The sequence below is a fragment of the Arvicola amphibius genome, chromosome 1, assembly GCF_903992535.2.
Source record: "Arvicola amphibius chromosome 1, mArvAmp1.2, whole genome shotgun sequence".
NCBI lineage: Eukaryota > Metazoa > Chordata > Mammalia > Rodentia > Cricetidae > Arvicola > Arvicola amphibius.
Genome location: NC_052047.1, coordinates 284347 through 308492, shown reverse-complemented (window position 1 = coordinate 308492; position 24146 = coordinate 284347). Strand labels below are relative to the sequence as shown.

At 43.9% G+C, this 24146-nt stretch overlaps 1 protein-coding gene across 1 annotated transcript in view; it reads right to left on the bottom strand.

Annotated features, from left to right (window-relative positions):
- Positions 1–24146, bottom strand: part of Gak (cyclin G associated kinase) — a 54705-nt gene that overhangs the window by 24115 nt on the left and 6444 nt on the right. The window contains exons 5-15 of the mRNA XM_038339937.2: positions 22131–22273; positions 19165–19290; positions 13252–13341; positions 11202–11337; positions 10689–10801; positions 8687–8777; positions 7261–7384; positions 3921–3970; positions 3236–3384; positions 2110–2232; positions 496–629 (exon numbers count right to left, since the gene is read on the bottom strand). Of these exons, the coding sequence (XP_038195865.1) occupies positions 496–629; positions 2110–2232; positions 3236–3384; positions 3921–3970; positions 7261–7384; positions 8687–8777; positions 10689–10801; positions 11202–11337; positions 13252–13341; positions 19165–19290; positions 22131–22273 (1279 nt within the window). The remainder of the gene's footprint in view (positions 1–495; positions 630–2109; positions 2233–3235; positions 3385–3920; positions 3971–7260; positions 7385–8686; positions 8778–10688; positions 10802–11201; positions 11338–13251; positions 13342–19164; positions 19291–22130; positions 22274–24146) is intronic.

Below are 24146 nucleotides of genomic sequence, written 5' to 3'. Positions count from 1 at the left end.
AAGAAAAAACAAAAGTCTTCCTCTACATCGCAGGTGAGTGAAAGACCTACTTTACGTCAACAAGAAATGTCTGGGTGAGTCTTATATGCATTTTTGTGACCTCAGAACAAGTGGGGTAACATTTCATATTTGAAAGTTTGAAGGTTCACAGTGCATTCCCAAATAACCTTCCGAGTCCACACAAGGCTGGATCCCACAGAAAACATGGCCGCACCAAGTTCAAACGTTTATTGGAAAACCTGGTACCCAGGCACTCAACAGGAGGCTGCCATCACAAGTCAGAAGCCATCACAACTTGAGAGTTCCAGCTGAAAGTCAACTGTGGTCTACACTTGCTGCATACCTGTGGGCACCGGTCTGGGGCTGAGCTAGAAGCCACAGTGATACTAATTTGGCCTGGAACAAACTAAAGTACCTGACCTTAGGTCCAACACAGTGAAGGCAGCATCACAAAAGCTGTAGGCATCACTGTCCCCAGCAAGAATCACCTGGTACCTTTTGTGGGATGGCCATATGCCTGGTGGGCAGCGCTTCATGCTGAACATGTACACGGCAGCCTCTGCAGTGCTGAAGAGACGGCAGAAGCACAGGAATGCGCAAACTGCCACAGCAGAGGCAGCTCTCCCATCCTAGAATGGAGAAAGAAATAAATTTCCTTTACACATAGTCCCTGCATAAAAAAAGATGAGGGCCCACAGCAGTTCCTATAAACCTCCCAACTGTCTATGAGCCTAAGAGAGGGACCTCATGCTGGGCTTGTTTAGGAACATGTAATATGCTTGGTGCAGTGAGAATTCAGAGCCCAGAAGATATCAGTCAGTAACAAAGTACACAGGCTGGCCTCCCACTCAGGTTGGCCTGCTGGCCTCACCATGTTAAATTCCTTCCCAAGACCTCTTATCAACATCTTTACCTTCATTTGTGTTACCGGGAACTGGACCCAGGCCCTCCTACCTGCTAGGGAAATGCTATTATCACTCATTTTGAGACAGGGTCTTGTTAGTTGTTTAGGCTGGCCTTTACTTTGTGATCCTTCTGCCTCAGCTTCCCAAGTGGCTGAGATTACATACAGGTCAGTATCACCAGGTTCATTATACCACTGTTCTCGTTGTAATATTTGTTAACAGTTGTAGCAGATGTGATGGTACACGCCTTTAATCCCAGAACTTGGGAAGTAGAGGCAGGTGGATCTCTGTGTGAGTTAGAGGCCAGCCTTGTTGGGAAATATTATTTCCAGCTGTGTGACTTTTGTTTACACTGCATTTGTTTAACTCTGTGAAGCTGTGTTGCTGTGCCTGTCTAACATACCTGATGGGCTGAACGGCCAATAGCGAGGCAGGAGCGAGGAAGGACAGCTGGGGCTAGTAGGCCGAGTGTATAAAAAGAGAAACAAGGAGACGAACGGGGAGCAAGAGAACAAGGACAGGAGGGCATTAGGGGCCAGCCACCCAGCTACACAGAAAGCCACGGAGAAAGAAGAAAGGTATACAGAAATAGAGAAAGATAAAAGCCCAGAGGCAAAAGGTAGTCAGGATAATAGAAGTTAAGAAAAGCTGGCAAGAAACAAGCCAGCTAAGGCTGGGCTGGCTTACAAGTAATAAGCCTCCGTGTGTGTGATTTATTTGGGAGTGGTATGGTGAATCCCTTAAAAAGCCAAAAAGCCAAAAGAGTAAAACATCCCACAACATAGTCTGGTCTACACAGTGAGTTCTAGAACAATAAGGGTATGTAGAGACCCTGTCTCAAAAAACCAGAACACAATTGCAGTAAAGCAGGGCTGAGCCCAAAGTGTGTTTCCTGCTGGGTGTCACACTGCATGTAAGGTGTCCCAGTTTTTCTCCCTCACTCTGTGCTTAGGAAAACCTGAGGTAAAAATTCATTTATCTCAAGGTGCACACCCCTCTCCCAGAGGAGTGGCTTATTGCTGCTCAGATCACCATAAAGGGCCCTTATGAGTGCTTCTTATCCCATAGGAGCAGAAAACACCAGGGAGTCTGAGTCCATCAAGCCCAAAGCTGTAAGTATAGAGGTCTTTCTCTGGTCAATGTTCCCCATATCACCCAGAGCCAGTGTTGCTTTGGTTCTCTGTAAGTAGCCAGCACAACTCACCATGCAGTGCACAACACAGACGTTCCTGTGGTCTTCCCGGAGCCAGGCATGCATGTTCCTGCATAGAGTATACAAACCGTGGAGATGTGGTGCCCGCCTGGCTGCCCAGCCACACTCAGAGACCTGTGGGGGGAAGTTCACTCAGCTGAGTTTCTGTACCAGCCCCAATAAATCTGGCTGGCATCTCCACATGTTCCTGCCTACAAGATAGTCCTTGGTGTGTGTGTGAGTGAGTGTTTGAGACAGGATTTCTCTGTAACAGCCCAGGCAGTCCTGGAACTTGCTCTGTAGACCAGGTTGGCCTTAAACTCAGAGATCTGCCTGCCTCTGCCTCCTGAGTGCTGGGATTAAAGGTGTGTGCCACCCACGCCTAGCAACACTGTCCTTTTTTAAATAATTTATTTTTTTAACTATTGTGTGTGTCCATGTATGTACATAAACAAAAGTGCCACAGAACATATGTACCTGGAGGTTAGAGGGCAACTAATAAGAGCTGATTTTCTGGTTCAAGAGACTGAACTTTGTCATCAGGCTTGACAGCAGTCATTTTATCTGCTGAGCTGTATCACTGGTCCCCCAGAATTGTCCTTGTTTGAATGACTTCATAGATATGGTGGCCTGTGTCTCTGAGCATCTTTGCTCAGCTGGGGTTCTCATGTGACATATCTCTCGGCTATGAATGACCTATGCCACAAGATTCATTCACTGGTACTGCAAAAAGAGCTACCTTTTCCTGTGCTTTGGGGTCAGATTATGTATGTGAAAAGTCCCGTGTTCAATGTCACCAAGTAGATTATATGACTGAACAGTCTTGGAACCCAGGAGCAGCAAAGGTTCCTGGGAATCAACAAACTTCCCAAGGTTTTCATCACATATAGAGTGTGTGTGTGTGTGTGTGTGTGTGTGTGTGTGTGTGTGTGTGTGTGGAGAGTTCCTTTTACACTCTGGCCTATCCCCAGCCCCGGCTACACCTCTAGCCCTAACCTCCCTGGCAGCTGCCATGTTCTGCGCCCGGCACCTGCCGAGCACTGTCCATACCAGGCTAGTGCAGATCCATCACTTAGAATTGTACTTCAGTGGGAAAAGAAAGATTCAAATCATAAAAAAATAGTTCAAAGCCACTTACCCGGTTGTGGAATTTGGAAGCCCGGTATATCCTTGGAGACAGGTTGTAGACAGCATAGTGTCCTGGATGCTTGGCATCCAGAAACAACCGCACATCCTCTATGTTGTTTTTGATCGCTGACTCCACACCTTCTGCTGGGAATGACATCACTGAAACAGAGTAGATTCAAGTTAGTTGCTCAAGGATTGCCATCTTGGGCTGTGCTTGCCTCCTAGCCGGGTAGCTAGCAAAACACAAGCTCTTCTCACCCTCTTATGTCCCTCAGCCTATGCAGTGGGAGGTGTGTAGACTTACAACACAGGAAATTTCACAAAGCTAATCATAGACATCTGGGAAAAGTTTGCAAAAAACCTGATACACATCATGGTCTATAACAGCTACAGTTAGCTCTTCTGATTATTATTTTTTTGTCTAGATTTTCTAGTTTTAAATATGCATGGCCCTACTATTACATTATTCCCTTTGTACCCTCAGAGTTCCAATCATGCCAGCTACTGGGCTGATACTGGTCTTGCCCTTTTCATAAGCCAAGAAATATGCTCAACATAGGTCACCTACCCACCACCAATCTGGGCAGTCTCTAGGTCGTACCTCAGATGAATCCATGGCTACCAAAGAGGCTAAAGAGGCATACTGAGCCCTTGTCTAAGTCCCCTATAGATGTCTATCATCCAATTAGACATACCTGCAATTCTGGATGTGATATAAGATATGTCCAGATCACCCTTTGCATAGCTGGAATGAAAAGAACACTTAATCACTACAGAAAACACACTTGGCAGTTATATCTTAAGAACTTTAAGTGGAGCCCAAGTCCTAGAATGCTGAGGTAACCTTGCTGGCAGGCTGCATCCCATGAGAAGTATGTGTGTGCATGTACACAAGGTCTTGTGTAACTCTGCTGTATGAGCTGACACCCAATGAGAAGTGGCATAAAACACCTGAAAGTGGGAGAGAGCAGTCCCAGAAGGGCTTTAGCCATCTTTTGCTTTCTGAATTATTCTCCAAGGCAAAAACATTGAGGGCTAATCCTGACAGTAATAAAGGCAAGGGTGTGTAGACATTAGTCATTGAACCCACTGCTCTAAGGGGCTAGATAGGGGCTAGATGGGCAACTGAGTCAAGAGCACACCCTATGCCCTGGACAGCAGACACTGCTGGGGGGAGACAAAGACATCCCAAGTGACCAAGACACCACTGCTCATGTCCACCAAAAACCCTTAGACACCAATCCTCTAAATCGGTTCACAAAACTGACAAAAATACAGACCAAATCCTAAACGACTATGCAAGAACTCGACAAACTTATTCTACATACAATTCCTCTTGAAAACCAAAAAGCACGTATGTTAGGACAGCCAAGATAAGTTGGAAAGGAGGAGAGAGGAAGGTACATGGTGTTGCATAACTATTTTGAGTAGCACACTGTAACTGGGCAGTAAGGTCAAGACAGGAAAGTCAGAGACAGCTGAAGAAGGCTCACTTAGTATCAGCAGAGTCAACAAGGGGTCAATTCAAAGGGTCAGGTGGGAAAAGGAACAGACATACACTATAATTCACTGACATCATTCACTGATTATGATAATCTTAACAGTTTCAAATGTCATTTGAACCTATTTAAGACAGGCTAACAGGGTATAAAGGGCTCTCTGAGACAACAAACAGTATGTACTAAATATAGTTTTATCTGGTGTTTAAATTTTGGTGGGAAAAGGCATTTAAACTAACAGGCCACATATCAGAACTAGTTAATTCCAGTCTTTTTCTTCACAAAAACAATAACCCAATAGTAAGCAAGATACCAGGTATTGGTGGTAGATGTCTTTAATCCCAGCATACTGGAGGCAGAGGTAGGCAAATTTCTGATCTCTGTGAATTCAAGGGCAACCTGGTCTATATAGTGAGTTTCATATCAATCAGGGCTACAAAGGTAACAGAGTGAGGAGCAAATATAAAGGAAGACAAACATGCCCCAGCATTAGGTCAGGTACAGGAAAGCACATGCGAGACACCTAGTGGTGTACAATAGGTACTGAGTATCACTTAGGGCTCCACATACAGTATGCCTTTAGGAGAAAGTACAGGGGACCTTAACAGTTTAGCTCCGGGCACAGGTTCAAGGGTATACACATAGGTTTGTACCTATCACAGACCAGGGTGGCCCAGATTTTGACTTCTAAAACATTAAGCAGCCTCAAGCAACCAGGAGTGCCTGAAGTGGTCACTTTTGCCACCTGTCACCGCATTTGGATATTTTCATATATGATATAACCAAAAAAATTTAAATTAATTTAAATCAATTTAATAACACGGGAGTTATGTAACTCTTATTAGTTATATCTGCTTTGTAGCCCACAGGTTTCATACAGCCAAAGACAGTTATAAATATAGCTCAACAAAAAAATCATAAACTTACTTAACACATCATGAGTTGTTGTTGCTTTGGTTTTAAAGTTTATTTAAACTCAAAGTTGTAAGAACAAAAGAGATGCCATTTGACCTGGGTATGGAGGTCAACAACATCACAAATAAGCAGCAGTATGGTGAGGAGTGGTGCTTTAGAGAAAGCGAAAAAGCCAAAGTACTAAATAAAGCTCTAGGAAACATCCAAAAGACAAAAAAAGGAAAAATCACGCCTGAGTCTAGACTCAGAAAAGCAGACAGACCCAACAGAACCGAATGGTGATACTGGAGTGACTGCCTCACTAGAGTTTTTTGCAGTGTGAACTAAACAACTATTGGATTCTTGGCTTTTCTGTCACGAGACAATCATCACTGGACTATCCAGATTACAGCCTGTAAATCATCTAAAAAAAACCTGTATAAAATATATGATATTCATTCTATCATTTCTGTTCCTTTAAAGAACCCTAATATAGACAGAGATCATGTTACAGTATCAAAAGGCTGGACATGCCCAGTGGTTTAAGCATATATTCCAGGCAGAAGGCATATGCATCTGTATGCTCACGTAACTATTTCCACAATGTAGCACATCCATGTGCACTCCCTCACCGGCACAGGGCAAACACATGAAACTGCTAAGGCTACGAACATAAAACAGTCACACACACACACACACACACACACACACACACCCCAAAACAAAGGAAAGGATGTTGCATCAACTGTAGAAGTTTGGGGACTACAAGCACTATGATCCAGTGGTGCTTACTACAGCAGCAGACTCCCTTGGGCAGCAAGAGCATCCATACTGCTAAGGGCCAGTGAGACTACCCGAGCATTCAGTCACAATTCCCTCCAGAAAGCTGATGGAGCAACCTTTAACACAGTGCTGTTCTGGAACACTCACCAAGGCTCTTGGGCTATGATTTGACTTTCCTAAGCACACAGTCACACCTACTGTGTCCCAGGTCTCTCAGAGTGACTGCCTTCTAGCAATGAGAATATGTTGGAGGGTGCCACTTTGCCCTGTAATTGCTTCATCTATTTGATGCCAAAGAAAAAGAACAGAGTCATCATGCCAGTTACTGGCAGAGCTAAGAAGATCCTGAGCTGATGGTGCACGAAGTCAGTTCTGTCTTGGGTCCTACAGACAGGGGCCTCAGGTTTGTGCTGCTTAGTGTTTTGTCAACTTGACACAAGCTGGGATTATCTGTGAAGAGGAAATCTCAATAGAGAAAAATGCCTCCATAAGACTGGCCTATGGGGTAGGGGATCCTAGGCTACATAAAAGAATAGGCTGAGCAAGCCATAGAAAGACAGACAGTAAGCAGCATTCCTCCATGGTCTCTGCTTCAGTTCCTATCTCCAGACTTTCCTGGTTTAAGCTCCTATCTTGGCTTCTCTTGATGACAGAATTAACCCTGTAAGCTTAAATAAACACTGTCCTTTCCAGACTGGTTTTGGTCAGTGTTTCATCAACAGAAAGCAAACTAAGACAAGGTCCCAGACTCAAACCTGTATCCGGCTCAGCCTTAACAGAGGGTTACAATGTATATAACACTGCCTTGGGGAAATCTCCATACAGGCAAAGAACAGGATAGGACAGCCCTCACACTTACTTAGCCACAGACTGGATGACCTTGGAGGAAGTATCCTTGAGGTTGGTGAAGAGCCGTTCTGTCCCGCCCCGTAGGATGTCGAGAAACCCACCATAGGGCTGGTCATACTCTGCCAGAGTCATAACTACAGGAAAGAGCCACAGTAGGTCAAGAGTTATGTCCCCAAGAAGCCTCATTGCTTCCCCAGATTCCCTCAAACCCACCAGTGAGCCATCTTTCCCACTAGCAAGTGACAGCCTGTTGTTTCCAGCAATTTCAGAGACTCAAGGAACGGGCAATGTAGGCACAGAAGGCTATGTGAACACATCAAACCCAGTTTCTACCTGAAACTGTACCAACTATGAGACACAGTCTCAAAATGGTAACTACAGGACAGAATGGTAACTGCATGATACTCTTTCTAAAGTGTGTGCAGGTAAAGCCAACAAAAGTGGACTCTGAGACCAGAGTGACACCCTCAGACTGTGGTGGCAGAGCTAACACAGATGTGACCTAGGCTCTGAACAGCCCCACAAATAGTAAACCCTCATAGCATGATGTAAAAGACACCCTGAGACCCACTCTCCATGGTCTACAACTAAAAACCTCAAGTACCAGGACACTGCGGTGGCCCATCATTGGAGACAAGAACCTCCTCTCTAGGAAACAAAGATCTAGAGAAGGACACAGTTAGTCCTTGACATCACAAAAAAAAAAAAAAAAAAAAAAAAAAATTAGAAAATGACTCATCCCACAGTCAGTCCAAGACCATATCTGTTTCAGAGTTCTCCTCTCCCTCATTGATGCTCTTAAGGTGTCCGTTCCACATGAGATGGAAGACCACTGTTCTGTGGCTTGGCCTTCACAAACCAGCAGGAACAGCCCTCAACCCTTCCTACTGCACTCCAGCTCCTAGGACCCCCATCTCTCTCCTTCTCTCCTCCTAATAGGCACCTGTAGTACTCTGGGACCGTAAGGTATCATCTGCTAACCTTGTCTAAAGCAGGTTTGGCCTTGATAATTTCTGAGAGGCACCCTGGAAGGTCTTTTATGAAGGGTTTCCATAGGTTTTGAACTGTGCAGATATCCAGGATACAGTGTACCCTCCAGAGGAGCTAGACTATGGTCAACCATACCTGGAAGACTTATTTCATTATATCCTGAATGGCAAGTGAGTTAACCCTTGCTTTATGAAGTGCTATTGTGGCTCCAAATTTGTTTCTCCTGGATCTTGCCCTGAGAACTCTTACCTTGGCTGATTTTGAATACAAATGCCCTGTAAAATTCTGCATTCTACCCTGAACACAAAGGCTCAGAAGAACTATGAGTTCCTTAGAATGGTAGAGCCAATTACCAGCTGAAAAACCCTTGCTATCTGCTCTGATGAATACTGGGCACCTGGTAAACAACCCGTGAGAAAGACTAGTGGCTAGGCTGGGGCACTTACCTCCACCGTAACTGCTATTCACAGGGCCCCCAGGAGTGGGTGGTGCTCGCGAAGGCCCTGAATTCCCAAAGCCACCATTCTGTTCCAGCAGCTGTAAGATTCAAAAGCATGGCGTCAGCTTCAAACAAAGCCAGAGCTAGTTTGCACCTGCACTTAGCATTGTGCCCTCAGCTGATGAGCCGACCGCTTTACTCTAACACACAAGGATAATACACAGGAGTCTTGGCAGGGGTAGAAATAAAACAAAACTTCCACAACTTTAAAACAACATTCAGGGTAACCTAGGGAGTAACACCAGACAAATGCTAACACCTTTATCCTATGAAGACATATCTAGACCTTAATGGACATAAAATCCATTCTTCCTACTCCGTTTCCTCTCAAATCTACTCGACCATTTTGAGTAGATGTATCAGGCATGCAGCCAAGAACACTAATACCTAGTGCTGTGTGTGGCTCCTTGGACCAAGCTTGCATTATTCTTTGAATTCAGTCCACAGTGCATATTGTCTAAGGAGCTGGCTGGTTCAGAGAAAGTTCATGGGTTCTCTAAGCACTACAATCATAAAACTCTTTGTGTCTTCACTGGCCAGCAGTACTTCTTCCCTGACACACTATGCGGAACAAGGCCCACAGTCCTGCATCCTACCTTTCAGTGGTCTCCAAGACAGCCACCAAACACTCCTGCAAAGGACCAAAGGTAACAGGAGAGGCCCCAGGTAGCCTTGCCACAGAGCAATCCCCCAATGCCGTCTTTGTCCTTCTGACCTATTACCATCAACCTGATCAACCAAAGAAACTTGTCAAAAGCATCCGTATCATCAACCTGCCATCCTTAGAACAACTGAAATCTTAAAATACACATTGTTTGTAGTTTTGAGATCTCTCTAGTGCCAATAGAAAGGGTCAATAAAAAGAATCAGCAGGTTCTCCTAAAAGAGTCACAGACCTCTTCTACCCACTACTTCTCTGAGGATCCCTACCCACAGATGGAGGACTCAGACCAGTATATCCAAATGTTTTCTCTTCCACGTTATACCCTTGCCCTTCAGCAGCATAGACCTTAACCACCCTGATAACTAGTCCAATATCAATAGACTCTGGGAAGCTCTGCTTCTAGGGGTGAAAGAACCAACAACAGGAAGCAGACAAAACTAGAACCAGGAATTTAGTCTCTCCTCACCGCAGGAATGAGCTAGAAGGTAGGGCAGCAGAATCAGGCCTCAGCCATGAGCTGTGCGTAAGGTGGACATGGATGTTGGATTCTTAGAGATGCTCAAGGACCTACCCATATCCTGCAGGTGTGGGCTACATCTATGGCTGTTTTAGAAAGACTCCTGGTCCACATGCCACAACGTTTTCTCGGACTGCCTGCTTTTCCCAAGTACATGACAGAAGGAGCCCCAGTCCAACAGTAGGACACAAGGCAGAGTATGCCAGCAATTATATGCCCTGATCCTGTCTTAAGTATGGGGATGATTACAACCACGCCCCCAGAAACTGTGAGATGTAGATAGTAACAAATACCATCTGAACCCATAAAAAAACCAAACCAAACTAAAAACCCTACCAGATGATATGATAGTCACTGTTTTGGCTCATCTAAGTGAGTATTCCAGAGTTTGAGACCATCTGAGCCAGGACAACAGGAGTGCCTGTTGTGGTAGTCGTGAGTCTATGAGGGCCTGTAACTTCAGTTAAACCAGATGAAGGAGGCTCAGGCTAATGCCAAGAACACACAACACCACTGGGCAGTGGTGGTGCACACCTTTAATCCCAGCACTCGGGAGGCAGAGACAGGTGGATCTCTATGAGTTTGAGGCCAGCCTGGTCTAAAGAGTGAGTGCTAGGACAGGATCCAAATCTACACAGAGAGAACCCTGTCTCAAAAAAACCACGAGAGAGAGAGAGAGAGAGAAAGAGAGAGAGAGAGAGAGAGAGAGAGAATACACAACACCTTCAAGGTCTAGGCATGGACAACAGAGCTTCACGATGTTCTTACCTCTGTGATGGGGGCCTTGGGGTTCACATTCCTGGCTGCTGCAATTTCCTGAAGTTGTCGAACAACTTCAGCAATGGACAGCCTCTCCTCTGGGTTGACCTTTAGCATGGCACCTAAGGCAAAATAATAACACAATTTAGCCCCATATCACCTACAGCCCTGGGCCTCCGCTGGACAGCACCACCTGCTATTGCAAAGGTTACAGAACAAAGATCATATACTTTACCCACAGTGCTGACTTCAGAAGCAAAGGAGAGAATGACAGAATATCTACGAAAACTAAACAGGTCTATCAGAAGTGGCCACTCAGAATACCATAAGCTCACCAGAAGAATGGGCAGGTGGCAGCTCCATGATAAATCCCTCCCCCCCCACCCAGGATACTGTCAGAACATCAGCTATAGAGGCAAATGTGGGACCACATGGCCAAAGGATGAGCAGCTGCACCTAAAACCCAACAGAAGCTCATTTCCTCAAGTTTCCAAATCAAGCAAATTCACAACAGGAACTTACGAATAAGGTCATGGAAGACTGTGTAGCGAGTGTCATTCACAGGAATGGAGTACTTTCCATTGACTATCCGAAGTTTTGCTCCATCCTCAAAAGGATGCTGCCGGAAACATAGTAGGTATAAGATACAGCCCAGTGCCTGTGGGGAAAACATGGAGAGCAGGGTCTGAGAGGCAGATTAAAGACAGAATGAGAACGTGCAGGGAGGACAGAGGCTGAGTGCTGAGGGTGGGAGGGCTGTGCAATTGCAAAGGGCACAGGAGGCTGTGCAGGGACCCAGGAGCCAAGGTCATCAGCAGAGGGGACAAAAGAACTACTCTTCCAGAACCCATGTCTGGCACCTTACAACCACCTGTAACTCCAGTTCCAAGGAGATTTAATGCTTCTGGCCTCCTCAGGCACTAGTACTTACATACACACAACTACCCTCAGACTCACACATACATGTAATTTAAATTTTAAAATGTCAACCTAGCAAGATGGGCCACTAACAGCAACTCCGTCCATGGGAATGGTTTGTCCTACTCACTACACCCAACAGTGTGAATGGGGAAACTGAAGCAGTGGGATTTTATCCAAGGGCAATAGCATATACACAACACTAGATGTGTCCAGATGTGTGCTGAGAATACCCTAGGGTGGACCAAGAGATTGACAACGTTGTGTCTTCATTAGTGGGGTTAGCACTGGCCCCTATAAACTTCAAATACGTAAGTCCTTGACAGTGTCTGGGGGCTGATGATGCCACCACTGTCTGTGTCCCTAGGGAAATGATAGCTCTGGTCACAAGGAGGGCCCAGCTCAGTGTGCAAACAGGGGTCATGTGAAAAGTAATATAATTAGTCTTCTATTTCCTACCATATAACTCCTAAAATCCTTGATTGCTGGCCATCTGTATGTAGCTTCAAGGTAGGGCATGTCACCAGAAAGGCCAAGACAAAAATCAGGATTAGAGGTCTCAACCTCTGAGAGGACAGAGGAAATGAGGGTTAAACTGATTGACCCTGACCAATGTTGTGATCAACCACAAGGTCTCCACAAAATGCAAATGCCAAGATTCATGGGCGCTCTTAGACAGCTGAGCAGATAGAAAACCTCAGAGGGTGGTGTACTTTGGTAGAGTAGTGAGACCCCCACCCACTCTCCTACAGACTCGATGAATCCCTCCATCATTATCAGTTATGATATCCTTTGTGATAATAAACTAGTAAATGTAGACAAGTGTGTTCCTAAATTTTATGAACTATTCTAGGAAGGTAATCAAACCCCAAGAGGGGTTTGTGGAAAGCCAGGCTTCTAGTCAGTCAGTCAAAAGCACAAGCAGAACAATCTGTGACTACTACTGTTGTCCAGAGGCGTGGAAGTGGGCACGTTGGGCTGACACCACATCTGGCAAACAGACAGCATCAACTTGGCCTAAGAATGCCCCAGGGACATCCTTTTGGAACTGACTGATTACTGTACATGGGGGACAAACCTGAGGTCACAGAGGTCTCCTGTGTCAACTGTACTGGTGTGAAAGAAAAGTAGATGTCTGTGGATGAGGACACAGTCCCAGAGGGTATTAGGTACCCTTGCAGAGACATCCCTGGCCCTGGAATTCAAGACTCCAGAAGTAGAACAGCAGTGAAAACTGTTTGTCATGTAATGCCTGAGCAGACTCAAACTCATGCTGTTACTTTAATCGCTCTATTATTTTTTTGAAGATTTATTTATTTTATGTTTATGAATGTTATGCTTTTTGCCCTTGGAAGTCAGAAGAGGGCCTTAGATCACCTGAACTGACCTAAAGTTATAGATGACTATAAGTCAGCATATGGGTACTGGGAATCGAACCTGGGTTCTCTGCAAGAGGAACAAGTATTCTCAACCACTAAGCCATCTATCTTTCCAGCTTCCCCTTCAATTGCTCTGTCATTTCACCTCTGGTAGCAGTCACAACTGATAAGGGCAGGGAAAATAAGAGACGGGAGCTGATGGGACATGAGGCCTCCACAGCTCCTGCCATGACCTAACTGACCAGGTACCAGCAAGAGAAGGACTCAGGCCTCACCCAGATATCCTGCTTCTCGCCAATGGGAAAGTTGGAATACAGGTCTACAATTTCTGGCGTTCTGTACATGGGTGTGGTATTCCTCGTGATCTGAAGAAAACAAATATTTCAGGTTAAGTTAGACAGAAGCATTATTTTTTTAAATTTTATTTTACACAGAGACCCTTCAACTTTCTAAGATTTCTACTGAAGGCTAACGCAGTGACTTTTCCTCTCACTGTGTTCTGGAAGGACCTCTGGCCACTCATCCGGCAATGGAATGCTGCACCACTACTTCCCTTACAGAGATTGTAATCTCTCATGGCTGATGGAGGAGGGTCATCTGTCTATGTGTTACTTTCATTGGTTAATAAAGAAACTGTCTTGGACCTTTAATAGGTCAGAAAATTAGGCAGAGTAGACAGAACAGAATTGTGGGAGAAAGAAAGCAGAGGCAGGCAGAGGCCTCAGGCAGATGCCATAGCTCTCCTCTCCAAGATGGACGCAGGTTAAGAATCTTCCTGGTAAGCCACCACCTCGTGGTGCTACACAGATGATTAGAAATGGGTTAGTCAGCCGGGCGATGGTGGCGCACGCCTTTAATCCCAGCACTCGGGAGGCAGAGGCAGGCGGATCTGAGTTCGAGGCCAGCCTGGTCTACAAGAGCAAGTTCCAGGACAGGCTCTAGAAACTACAGGGAAACCCTGTCTCAAAAAACCAAAAAAAAAAAAAAAAAAAAAAAAAAAAAAAGAAAAGAAATGGGTTAGTCAAGATGTGAGAGTTAGCCAATAAGAGGCTGAAACTAATAGGCCAGGCAGTGTTTAAAAGAATACAGTTTCCGTGTAATTATTTCGGGTAAAGCTAGCCAGGGGTGGCAGGAAGCAGCCCGCTACTCCCATCACAACAGAGTGGCGTGTAACGTGGTAAACTGAATCCATGTAAATCCTGAGAGAGCTTAAAAAGGAGAGAGAAAGTTTAACACAGCTTTTTGCTGTTTGTTGGTGGTGTGCTGCAGAGAAATTTCCCTGACTCAGCAGCAGTGGCAGGAAAAAACCTGTGCGGTTTTAAAACACAGCTTCCTGGGCTGTGCCACCAGCGCGAACTCCAGCTATAAAGCATTTCAATGGCTTTTATGGGACTGGATGTTTGTGTTCCTGCTTGGGATCGGAAAGAAAGTACTCTGAGACCATGCCAATGGCTCAGCGCTCCCCGCCTGCACCTGGGCAGACGGCAGGACAAGGTTTACTAGGTGTGCACAAGCAGGAGAGCATGGTGGACTCCCACTGCCATACACAGAGATGTTTCCAGGCTGTGCAGTGGTCTGCCTGGCAGATTAGGCTGTAACTGAGATAAAAAGTTCATTCTCAGAGTTAAGGTGCTGAGTGTGGCTCCTATCTGAAAAAAAAAAAAAAAGCCGCACAGTTGGCTTTCTGGGCTATGCTCCTACGGTGACCTCTGTCTTTTGCAGGAGACAGAAAATTTGAATGGGGTTTTGTGATTAAAGTGCTAAGGCTTGCTTGATGGCAATGTGGACTTGCTGTGTGCCTGGAACTGCACGCAGCTCAGGGGCACCAAATGGCTCTGAGGCAGGAGAGGTTCCGCCATGCTGAACCATGCTGAACTCAGGCAGGAACTACCGTAATTATCATAATAACAGCACAGTTAAGGTTTAGACTGGGCAGGAAACAGGTGGTACCTTACCGTATTACTTCTACATGGCGCAACTTAAGTTTTTAAGAAATGCTTAGCATTTTAAGAACTGCTCCTGGATAGTAAAAAATTACAGATTCACAATAGGACAGATTCAGACATAACTTTAAATGGGTCACAATGTTGGATGAGTGTACGTAGGCTTGGGAGAGAGAAGAAAAAGAACATAGAGAATAAAGTTAATGCCTTAAAAAAAGGATATAGATTAAGAGAAATAAAGAAAAATAAGCCATGTAAAAATGGAAAATTCTCAGAGAGCCTGGATTCTGTGTATTATTGTGTTTTCTTTAAAATTTTTGACTGTGAAGGAGCTAAGTACAGAAAAACATTTCATTGTATGGGCTGCCAAACTAAACCAACATATATGCTCTAAAGGTATAATGACTTCAGAACTTGGGTCTAAGAATATGATGCTTTGGAAAGGAGGTTCTTCTTTTGTTTCGACAGAGGATGAGACCCTGTGGATTGCTTCTATCCCAATATGGTATGATAGACCACGCCCTCCTGAAAGGTTGCTGTGAACACCCTCAAAAAATTACTTCACTCAACTGCCGACTGAGATGAACCTGGCACACAGGTTACACCATGAAAGACCTGATTAATAGCGTCCCCATACAGCAGAAAGCAGTTTGGAGAGAAAAAAACTGCGCCCATGTTCCCAAATATTGTTTATAAATGTTCTTTTACATTTAAAGGGAGAGATGATATAGATATAAATAATTTGGATTGATACGAATCTTGGTTTACTGATACTATTTTAAGGTCAATCTTGTTATGTGTATATTTCTGATCTTGATTAAGGTATTGTGAATGTGTAGTTCATTTAAAAATGTAATGTATAATTAGGAAATATAGGTAATATAGGTTAATGGATATTCATCAATAATAGTCAAGCTTGTAGTCATGTTAGATTTTCTAGATGTGCATAGATATATTTCAGATAGGCATTCTTCATATCTTTCAAAGACTACAGAATATGGCATTTAATGTTTTAATAACTTAGGGCTTTTCATGACAATGAGACACGTCTGCTCTTGGCAGCACCAATCTACTTTAAGAGGAAGATGGGCATTGAGAGGCTCCTTATGGAGTTGGTTAGCCATTTGGGCAAGAAACTGCTCTTGCCTGGACTGTTGCATAAACTGGACACAAAGAACCCGCAGAGAGATGACTGCTGAATTTGCCTAAAGGTGAGATGGTCTTTCGGGGTTCCTGATTCGTGAAAGAGTCTGCAAGACATTCTGCAGGACACAGCAGATACTGACTGAACTACCTTTGAAATTTCCTGCTTCATGGAAATGTCTGCTGGATACTTATAGGCCTGTAGGCTGAAGACGGATGCCCCAACGGTACAAAAGAACTTTGGGTGACTGTCCAGGTAGCAAGATGTCTCTGTGATTTCTAGAGTTTTGGAAGTAGCTTACTTCTTGTTTGCTTAGGTAATATTATATCCTTCTAGAGTCTTTGATGGAGTTGAAGAATATATAGATAGTTTTAGTTTTCCTTAGTTATTATAAAAGATAAAATAGATTTAAATATTGTAACTGTAATTCTTGCTTGATAACTGTTTTGTCATATGTAATTTTACTATGTTAAAGTTAAAGACTTTCTTTTTTGTTTAAACAGAAAAAGGGGAAATGACGGAGGAGGGTCATATGTCTATGTGTAACTTTCATTGGTTAATAAAGAAAACTGCCTTGGCCCTTTGATAGGACAGAAAATTAGGTAGGCGGAGTAGACAGAACAGAATGCTGGGAGGTAGAAGACAGTGAGGCAGACGCCATAGCTCTCCTCTCCAAGATGGACACAGGTTAAGAATCTTCCTGGTAAGCTACCACCTTGTGGTGCTACACAGATTATTAGAAATGGGTTAGTCAAGATGTGAGGGTTAGCCAATAAGAGGCTACAGATAATGGGCCAGGCAGTGTTTAAACGAATACAGTTTCCAGTTAAAGCTAGCCGGGTGGCGGGAAGCTGCTGGCAGCAATTACTACACATGGCCACCCAGGATTAATGAAAGGAATTAAGTCAAAGTATTAACCCACTGGACTATTTTATTTCCTCAAAGTAAACAAACATACCCGGCATGAGAAACCTCTTTCAGAGTGATCAAAGTGATCAAAGCTTACACGATGAGCAAAGGGAAATACTAAATACTAAAGAAGCTTCCAGATGAGTTCTAGTCGGGACATAGCCTGTATAACCTAAGAAATAATGAAGTCTTCTGGTCTTTTTTAGAAAGCCACCAGAATTCAAACACTGGGCTCCATCCTGATGACCTTATCTAATCCTAAATCCTTTCTAAAAGGGTCCATTTCTAAACATAGTTGATTTAAGATTCTACACTATGAATACCTCACAATGAGGATTAAGCTCACTATAAGTTTGGAGAAACAAAACACATTAAAACCATATCAGATGGTAAATGTCAAAAGAATCCAGATGCTTGTGAAGCAAATCTGGGACATTTTCCACCAAAATAGACTTACTGAATCGTGACTACATTAGAAAAATGTTATCCAAGACCTTATGAATAACAAAATACATAAGCAGGTTCTAGGGCTCCTAACTTCAGAGATGAGCTACTACAGTCAGTAGCAGACAGCAAAGATGGGTTAAAAAGAGTCATCAGCACTGAAGGAGACTTGCAGGACACTAGAAGCTAGGAGAGAGGAGTTGGCTCTACACACGACAGATGAGCATAATGAAAGAATGCAGGACTGTATCCACTTGTCCCAGATAGGCAGGGCACTGGAAAAGGAACTAGACTGGACTGATAATCCAAACACACACTGACCTGAATGGTTTTCACTCACGGGGTAGTGACTGAAAACTCTGATATACTGAAACTGAGACACCGCATATACAGTGGGCTGTACAGTGGGACAAATGCGGAGCAGCAAAGGCAGGGCTTTCAAGTAACTCAACAGTGAAACTCTGCATCATCTTTGCAAAGGTAAGGACACACTTGGTCCAACAAGCATGGCTCTGATGTGGTAACAGACCTCCAAGTGCCTTTAATAAGGCCTGCATCATGCTAAGCAATGAATACAATTGTCCCTGACAGGCATACCAGAGTAGTCATGCCTCTTCTTCCACAGATGCATCCCTAGGAAGCAAGTGTCCTCCCCTGAAAGGCAATCTGGCCTTGAAGTGGCTTCACCTGAACTAAGCTGCAGGCCTCTCAAGGAAGAATATTTCTAAATAATTATTTTATACTAGGGATTGAATTTAGGTCCTTGCTTATGCTAAGCAAGTGTTCTATCTTTGAGCCACATCTTCAGCCATCCAAATGACATTACATTTTTTTTCTAAGTTTAGAATGACAGAAAAAAAACTGGAGATAGCTGCACAATAATGTGAGTATCTTTTTCTTTTTTAAAGATTTGTTTATTTGAGTTGGGTGGTGGTGACACATGCCTTTAATCCCAGCACTCAGGAGACAGAGGCAGGCGGATCTCTGTGAATTCGAAGCCAGCCTGGTCTATAAGAGTTAGTTCAAGGACAGGTTCCAAAGCTACAGAGAAACCCTGTCTCAAAACAAACAAACAAAATTTATTTATTGATGTATACAGTATTTTGCCTTCATGTATTGCCTGCATATCAGAAGAGGGCACCATTATAGATGATTATGAGCAACCATGTAGTTGCTGGGACTGGAACTCAGGACCTTTGAAGGAGCAGCCAGTGCTCCTAATCTCTGAGCCATCTCTCTATTCCCTAATGTGTGTATCTTAATGCCACTGAAATCTGACTTAAAATGTTAAAATAAAACTTGTTGTGTATATTTAAGACAATAAAAATAATTCTAAGAAATCAACAAAATGAAGATATTTAAAGGCAGGTTGATAAGAGCAGTATGAGATCAAATGAATTATCCATTCTGTTTAAAGCTGTGGCTACAAATTAGCAGAGTAAAGCAAGGAAGATGATCATGCTCCCAGGATACACTACCAGGGAATCTGCTAAGAATTTTTTTTTTTTTGTTTGTTTGTTTGTTTTTCGAGACAGGGTTTCACTGTAGTTTTAGAGCCTGTCCTGGAACTAGCTCTTGTAGACCAGGCTGGCCTCGAACTCACAGAGATCCGCCTGCCTCTGCCTCCCAAGTGCTGGGATTAAAGGCGTGCGCCACCACCGCCCGGCTCTGCTAAGAATTTTTATTTATAAAGTCATACTCAGCCTTGTACCTGAAGACTCAGAGGGGGACTCAAACGCATGCCTCACCTCTTCCTCCACCATGGCTCGCTTCTGGGCGCTCCAGCTGTAGTCAGGATAATGGGAGATAGTTGTGGCACTGCCAAAGTCACACAGCTTAATGGTCCCCTGGTTACTAAGCAGTAAGTTTTCAACCTGCAAAATGCCAAAGGACGATTCTTATGAACTTAGTGTGTACATGGAGCCTAAATCCCAGCAAAGACAAACAGGAGTATTAGTCATGTTCAGTTCCTTATCAGGAAAACCCTTTGCATCAAGGTCCAGGCTGCTGGTTGCTAGGGGCTACTATAAAATTTCGTAAAGTTAAAAACGTCCACCCAGCAAACAGATAACCTAATGAAAGACAACGAACCTTATGAAAAATTAGAAGATAAAGAATAAAATATACTACTAATATCTACATTAATTTAAGAATAAATCTAATAAAGATAGACAAAAGACTTTCTGTATAGAAAGCCTTAAAATGATGGAGGGTTTTTTTTTTTTTTTAAGATAGGGTCTTACTTTGTAGCCTTGGTTGGCCAGGAACTCATTATATAGACCAGGCTGGCCTCTGCTTCCAAATACTGAGATTAAAGGCACACATTACTACACCCAGCCAAATTTTAAATCCATGACTCATAAAATTACATGTAATCCTAATTCCAGTACATAGCTTTACTGACATCCTGTTCCTCTTTCTAGATACATTAAGTTTTCTGTGCATTCATCAGAGTAGAGTGTCCCAACACAGGTCAGCCAGCCACCTACCATTCCTAGTCTAGCTCTCTGTTGACAGTCTATCAACCACGATGAAGAGTCATAGCAATTCTAATAAAATTCAGAGTTTTAAGGAGGTAGGAACCTGCAAAATGAAAACGCAAATAAACTATAGCTACTTGTATGATCTGTCAAGGTTGAAATGTATGTAATACCACAGGCTGGCAAAGGGAAGAACTATGGAGCTTGTTTGTCTCCAGAACACCCTGGGTTAGATGCCTGAACCCCCCAACCGCAGAGGACACTTGCTCCATAGATGAGCCAGATGGAACTATTCTCTGGACACACAGTCCAGCAGAGTCACACAAACAAGGGAGGTAAAACAGATGTGACACGTTGTTCACAGAAGAAAGGCTACACACTGAGAAAGTCCCACAATCTATACTCCATGAGATAAGGCTACGCAGAAATACAGATGTAACTGAACATAACACTGAGCAAAGGCCAGGCGCAAAAGAATGCACAGGTACAGGTACATTCAAATGATACCCACCAGCCCAGAAAACAAACTGGGTAGCATCAAGGGAACCAAGAACGTGATCACTGAAAGCAGGCACTGGCTGCTGCACAAGTCAGATATGACACACTGATGTGCTGTTTCACAGCAAGCAGTGACTACGGAGTAGCCAGCTCTTGGGGCTCCTAAAGTAGAAGGCTACAGGCTTCACCTGTGCAGACACCTCAGTGGGTAGGTGACTGATTCTCCACTAATTTTATTCTTTATATTCACTTTTTTTAAAACACACATCCACCTACCACCACCAATAACCACATTGTCTTCAAGTCTAAAGAAAGAAAGAAAGAAAGAAAGAAAGAAAGAAAGAATTTTTTTCGTGTAAAGAGGTGTATGCATGCTACAGCGTATGTGTGGATGTCAGAGAACAACTTTTTTTTAAAGATTTATTTATTTATTATGTACACAACATTCCTTCCATGTATGCTTGTATGCCAGAAGAGGGCACCAGATCTCATTATAGGTGGCTGTGAGCCACCATGTGTTTGCTGGGAATTGAACTCAGGACCTCTGGAAGAACAGTCAGTGCTTTTAACCTCTGAGCCATCTCTCCAGCCCAGAGAACAACTTTTGAGAGCAAGTTCTCGCCTTTCATCACATGGAGCCTAAAAATTAACTCAAAGTTGTCAGGTGTGGTGGTTTAAATGAAATTGGCAGCCGGGCAGCGCACGCCTTTAATCCCAGCACTCAGGAGGCAGAGGCAGGTGGATCCTGTGAGTTCAAGACCAGCCTGGTCTACAAGAACTAGTTCCAGGACAGGCTCCAAAGGTTTGACGGCTTGTTCTTTAATTGGTGGAACTGTTTTGGGAAGGGTTAGGAGGTGTGGCCTTGTTGGAGGAGGTGTTCAGAGGGGATGGGCTTTCAGGTTTTAAAATTCTGTTATTCCCAGTCTTTCCCCACCATTACCTCTGCCTCCAACTTGAGGACCAGGATGTAAAGTAAGTTCTTACTCTGTTCTACATCACGCCTGCTTGCCTGTCTGCTGTCATACTCCTCACCACGATGGTCATGGACTCACCTCTAAAACTATAAGCAACCCTCCCAACTGAATGTTTTCTTCTCTAAGTTGCTTTGGTTATGGCGTCTCTTCACAACAGTAGGAAAGTAGCTAAAACATCAAGCTGGGTAGAAAATGCCTTCACCTGCTGAGCCACCTCAACAATCCAGTTTCAGATTTTTTTTTTTTTTAAATAGACACAACAGGGGAATGATCACTAGGCTATGGCAATACAACTTTAAAGGTTTTATTCAATAATATACCAGGAATTCTAATAAGTCAAATATATAAGCAAAGGGAAAAGACTAAGCGGGAAAAAAGCAAAATAAAAAGAAACTGAAGAGTAAGGCGCAGGTAGCTATAAATACTCAACTTCATTAATAACAGGAAAAGGTGAAAGAAACTCAAATGACTATACTCCTCAGCCTGGCTACACCAGTTCACCCTCAGCTAGGCTGTGGTACACTCACACCACCCAGAGCTGGAGATGCACAATACAAGTTTTTTCACGTAAGTGATTCCCCACCAAGATCAGAACTGCACCAATGGCAGCAATTCTGTGAGCAAAGGCAACTGAGAAGCTTAGAATGACTGGACAATAGCTGAGCAAAAAGCACTGGGCTCTGACCAAACATGAGGGGCACAAGGACTAGTAGGAAGACAGAGTGTGAAGACATACAGCCAGCAATGTAACCCAGCTGGTACCTTGAGATCCCTGTGGATGATGGGTGGTTTCTGCCTGTGCATATGCTGCACTGCTCTGCATGTCTGGTAGAAGATCTTCAGAATGCTGTCGCAGGACAGAGGGCCTTTACATTCAACTCTCCTGAGAAACTCCACCAGCTGTCCTAAAGAAGACAAGTGAATTTAGTCACCCTGGGGTTCAGAATGCTATACTCTACTTGTTTACAGGTTTGGTTTGTCTCTGTGTATGGCAGCCCAGGCGGGAGTGGCATTTCTAAGGCCTTAGTCAGGGTGTATACCCAGTCAGTGCCACTCTAGTCACTCCTTAAACTTCTGTAGGAAGGCAAATAAAAGGGGGTCCTTGTAACTCTGGGTATGAGGACCACCCCTGCTCCAGGGAGGGTAGGGGAAGGAAATGGTTTGAAGCATCCCTGAGACAAAATAAGAAGCAAAAACAATCATATGAGAAAGCTTTGAAGGCAGAGGGAAAAGTTCTAGCAGCTAAGACAGAGGCAGTGACCAAGGTCACTGAAAGAATGATCACAAAGCAGAAGTTCTAGGCACAGCACAGTAGAGGCAGAGCGGAAACCCTGACCCTCACTACAATTCCTCACCACAGTTCCCCTGGTCCAGAACTACATCATGGCTTGCTGGTAGCCCCATTCTGGCTTCTAAGTCTTGCAGGATTAAAATATTTCTGCTCCCAACACACTTGATTTGCAGAATCTACACAAATCCAGAGGAACAATAGGGGTAGGAGCAGTTTGTCAACCTAAGCTCTATGTCAGACTCATCATAATGCAAATTTTAACTGGTGCATTTGATAGCTCATTCTTGGTAAGAATTCAGAGATTTTCTCTTGTTTTGATACAGAATTACAAAAACTTGCCTTTCTGAAAGCTAGGATTATATACGTATGCCACCATAATAAGGCACAAGACTATCTTAAAATTTATTTATTTTGGGGCTGGAGAGATGGCTCAACAGTTAAGAGCACCTATTACTCTTGAACAGGACGTGGGTTATTTCCTAGGATTCACATAGTGGTTCATAAACATCCATAACTCCAGTTCTAGGGGACCTGATATTCTCTTCGGACCATCATAGACACTAACACATATGTGGCACATATATACACAGGCAGGTAAAATCCTCATACACATGCAAAATCTTTTAAAACACTTATTTGTTATTACATCTTTAAAAAACTTCGCGTGGGTGTGTGGTGACAATGCACACAGGAGGTCAGAGGACAATTTGTGGAAGTTTCCCTCTTCTCTCATCATGTGTGTCTTAAGGATTGAACTCAGACGGTCAAGTGTGGCAAGTCCCAACACTCACTGCTCAGGTGGACACAAAGCAGCCAGCTGTGCCACAGCTTTCACTCAGCATAGGCACCACACAGCCCAGGCCACACTGGGAATGGCAGCCTTGGCAGACACTCAGCAGTAGAGCTCTGTAGTAGACTTTGCTATGTTTGAGTGGTCAATTCCACTTCATAGCCAGAGTATGGGGTTCAACTCCCCACTGTTAGGGTTGCAGGAGTGCAATACCACACCCGGCAAGAGGGAGACTAACCTCAGGCATTACCCACAGTCACTTAAGCAACCACTCTGTCCTTACGGATCTATCTGAGGTGTGTCCTGTCAGTGGATCAAAGAGTCTTCCTGATGCTTTCTTAGGTTTGACTTGGATAAGGCCACAAGCCAGCTAAGGGCTTCTTCTATTCCTCAAAAGAAAGCACTATTTGCACTATCTAAGGACATGCCACTTATGGGCCTGTGTTGATCCTTTCCAGTTTACATTCGAGGACACTGAGGTTCCACTGAATGCCTGCTTATCCTTTTTCAGAAGGACATGATGAGATCCTGCTCTTCAGAATCTAAAGTCTAAGGCAGGTATGGCAGCACATACCTTTAATCTCAGCTCTTGGGAGGCAGAGGTAGGTAGGTATCTGTGATTTCAAGTCTAGCCTGGCCAACCAGACCTACATAGTAAAACTGTCTCAAAACATACAAACAAAGAACCTATAATTCA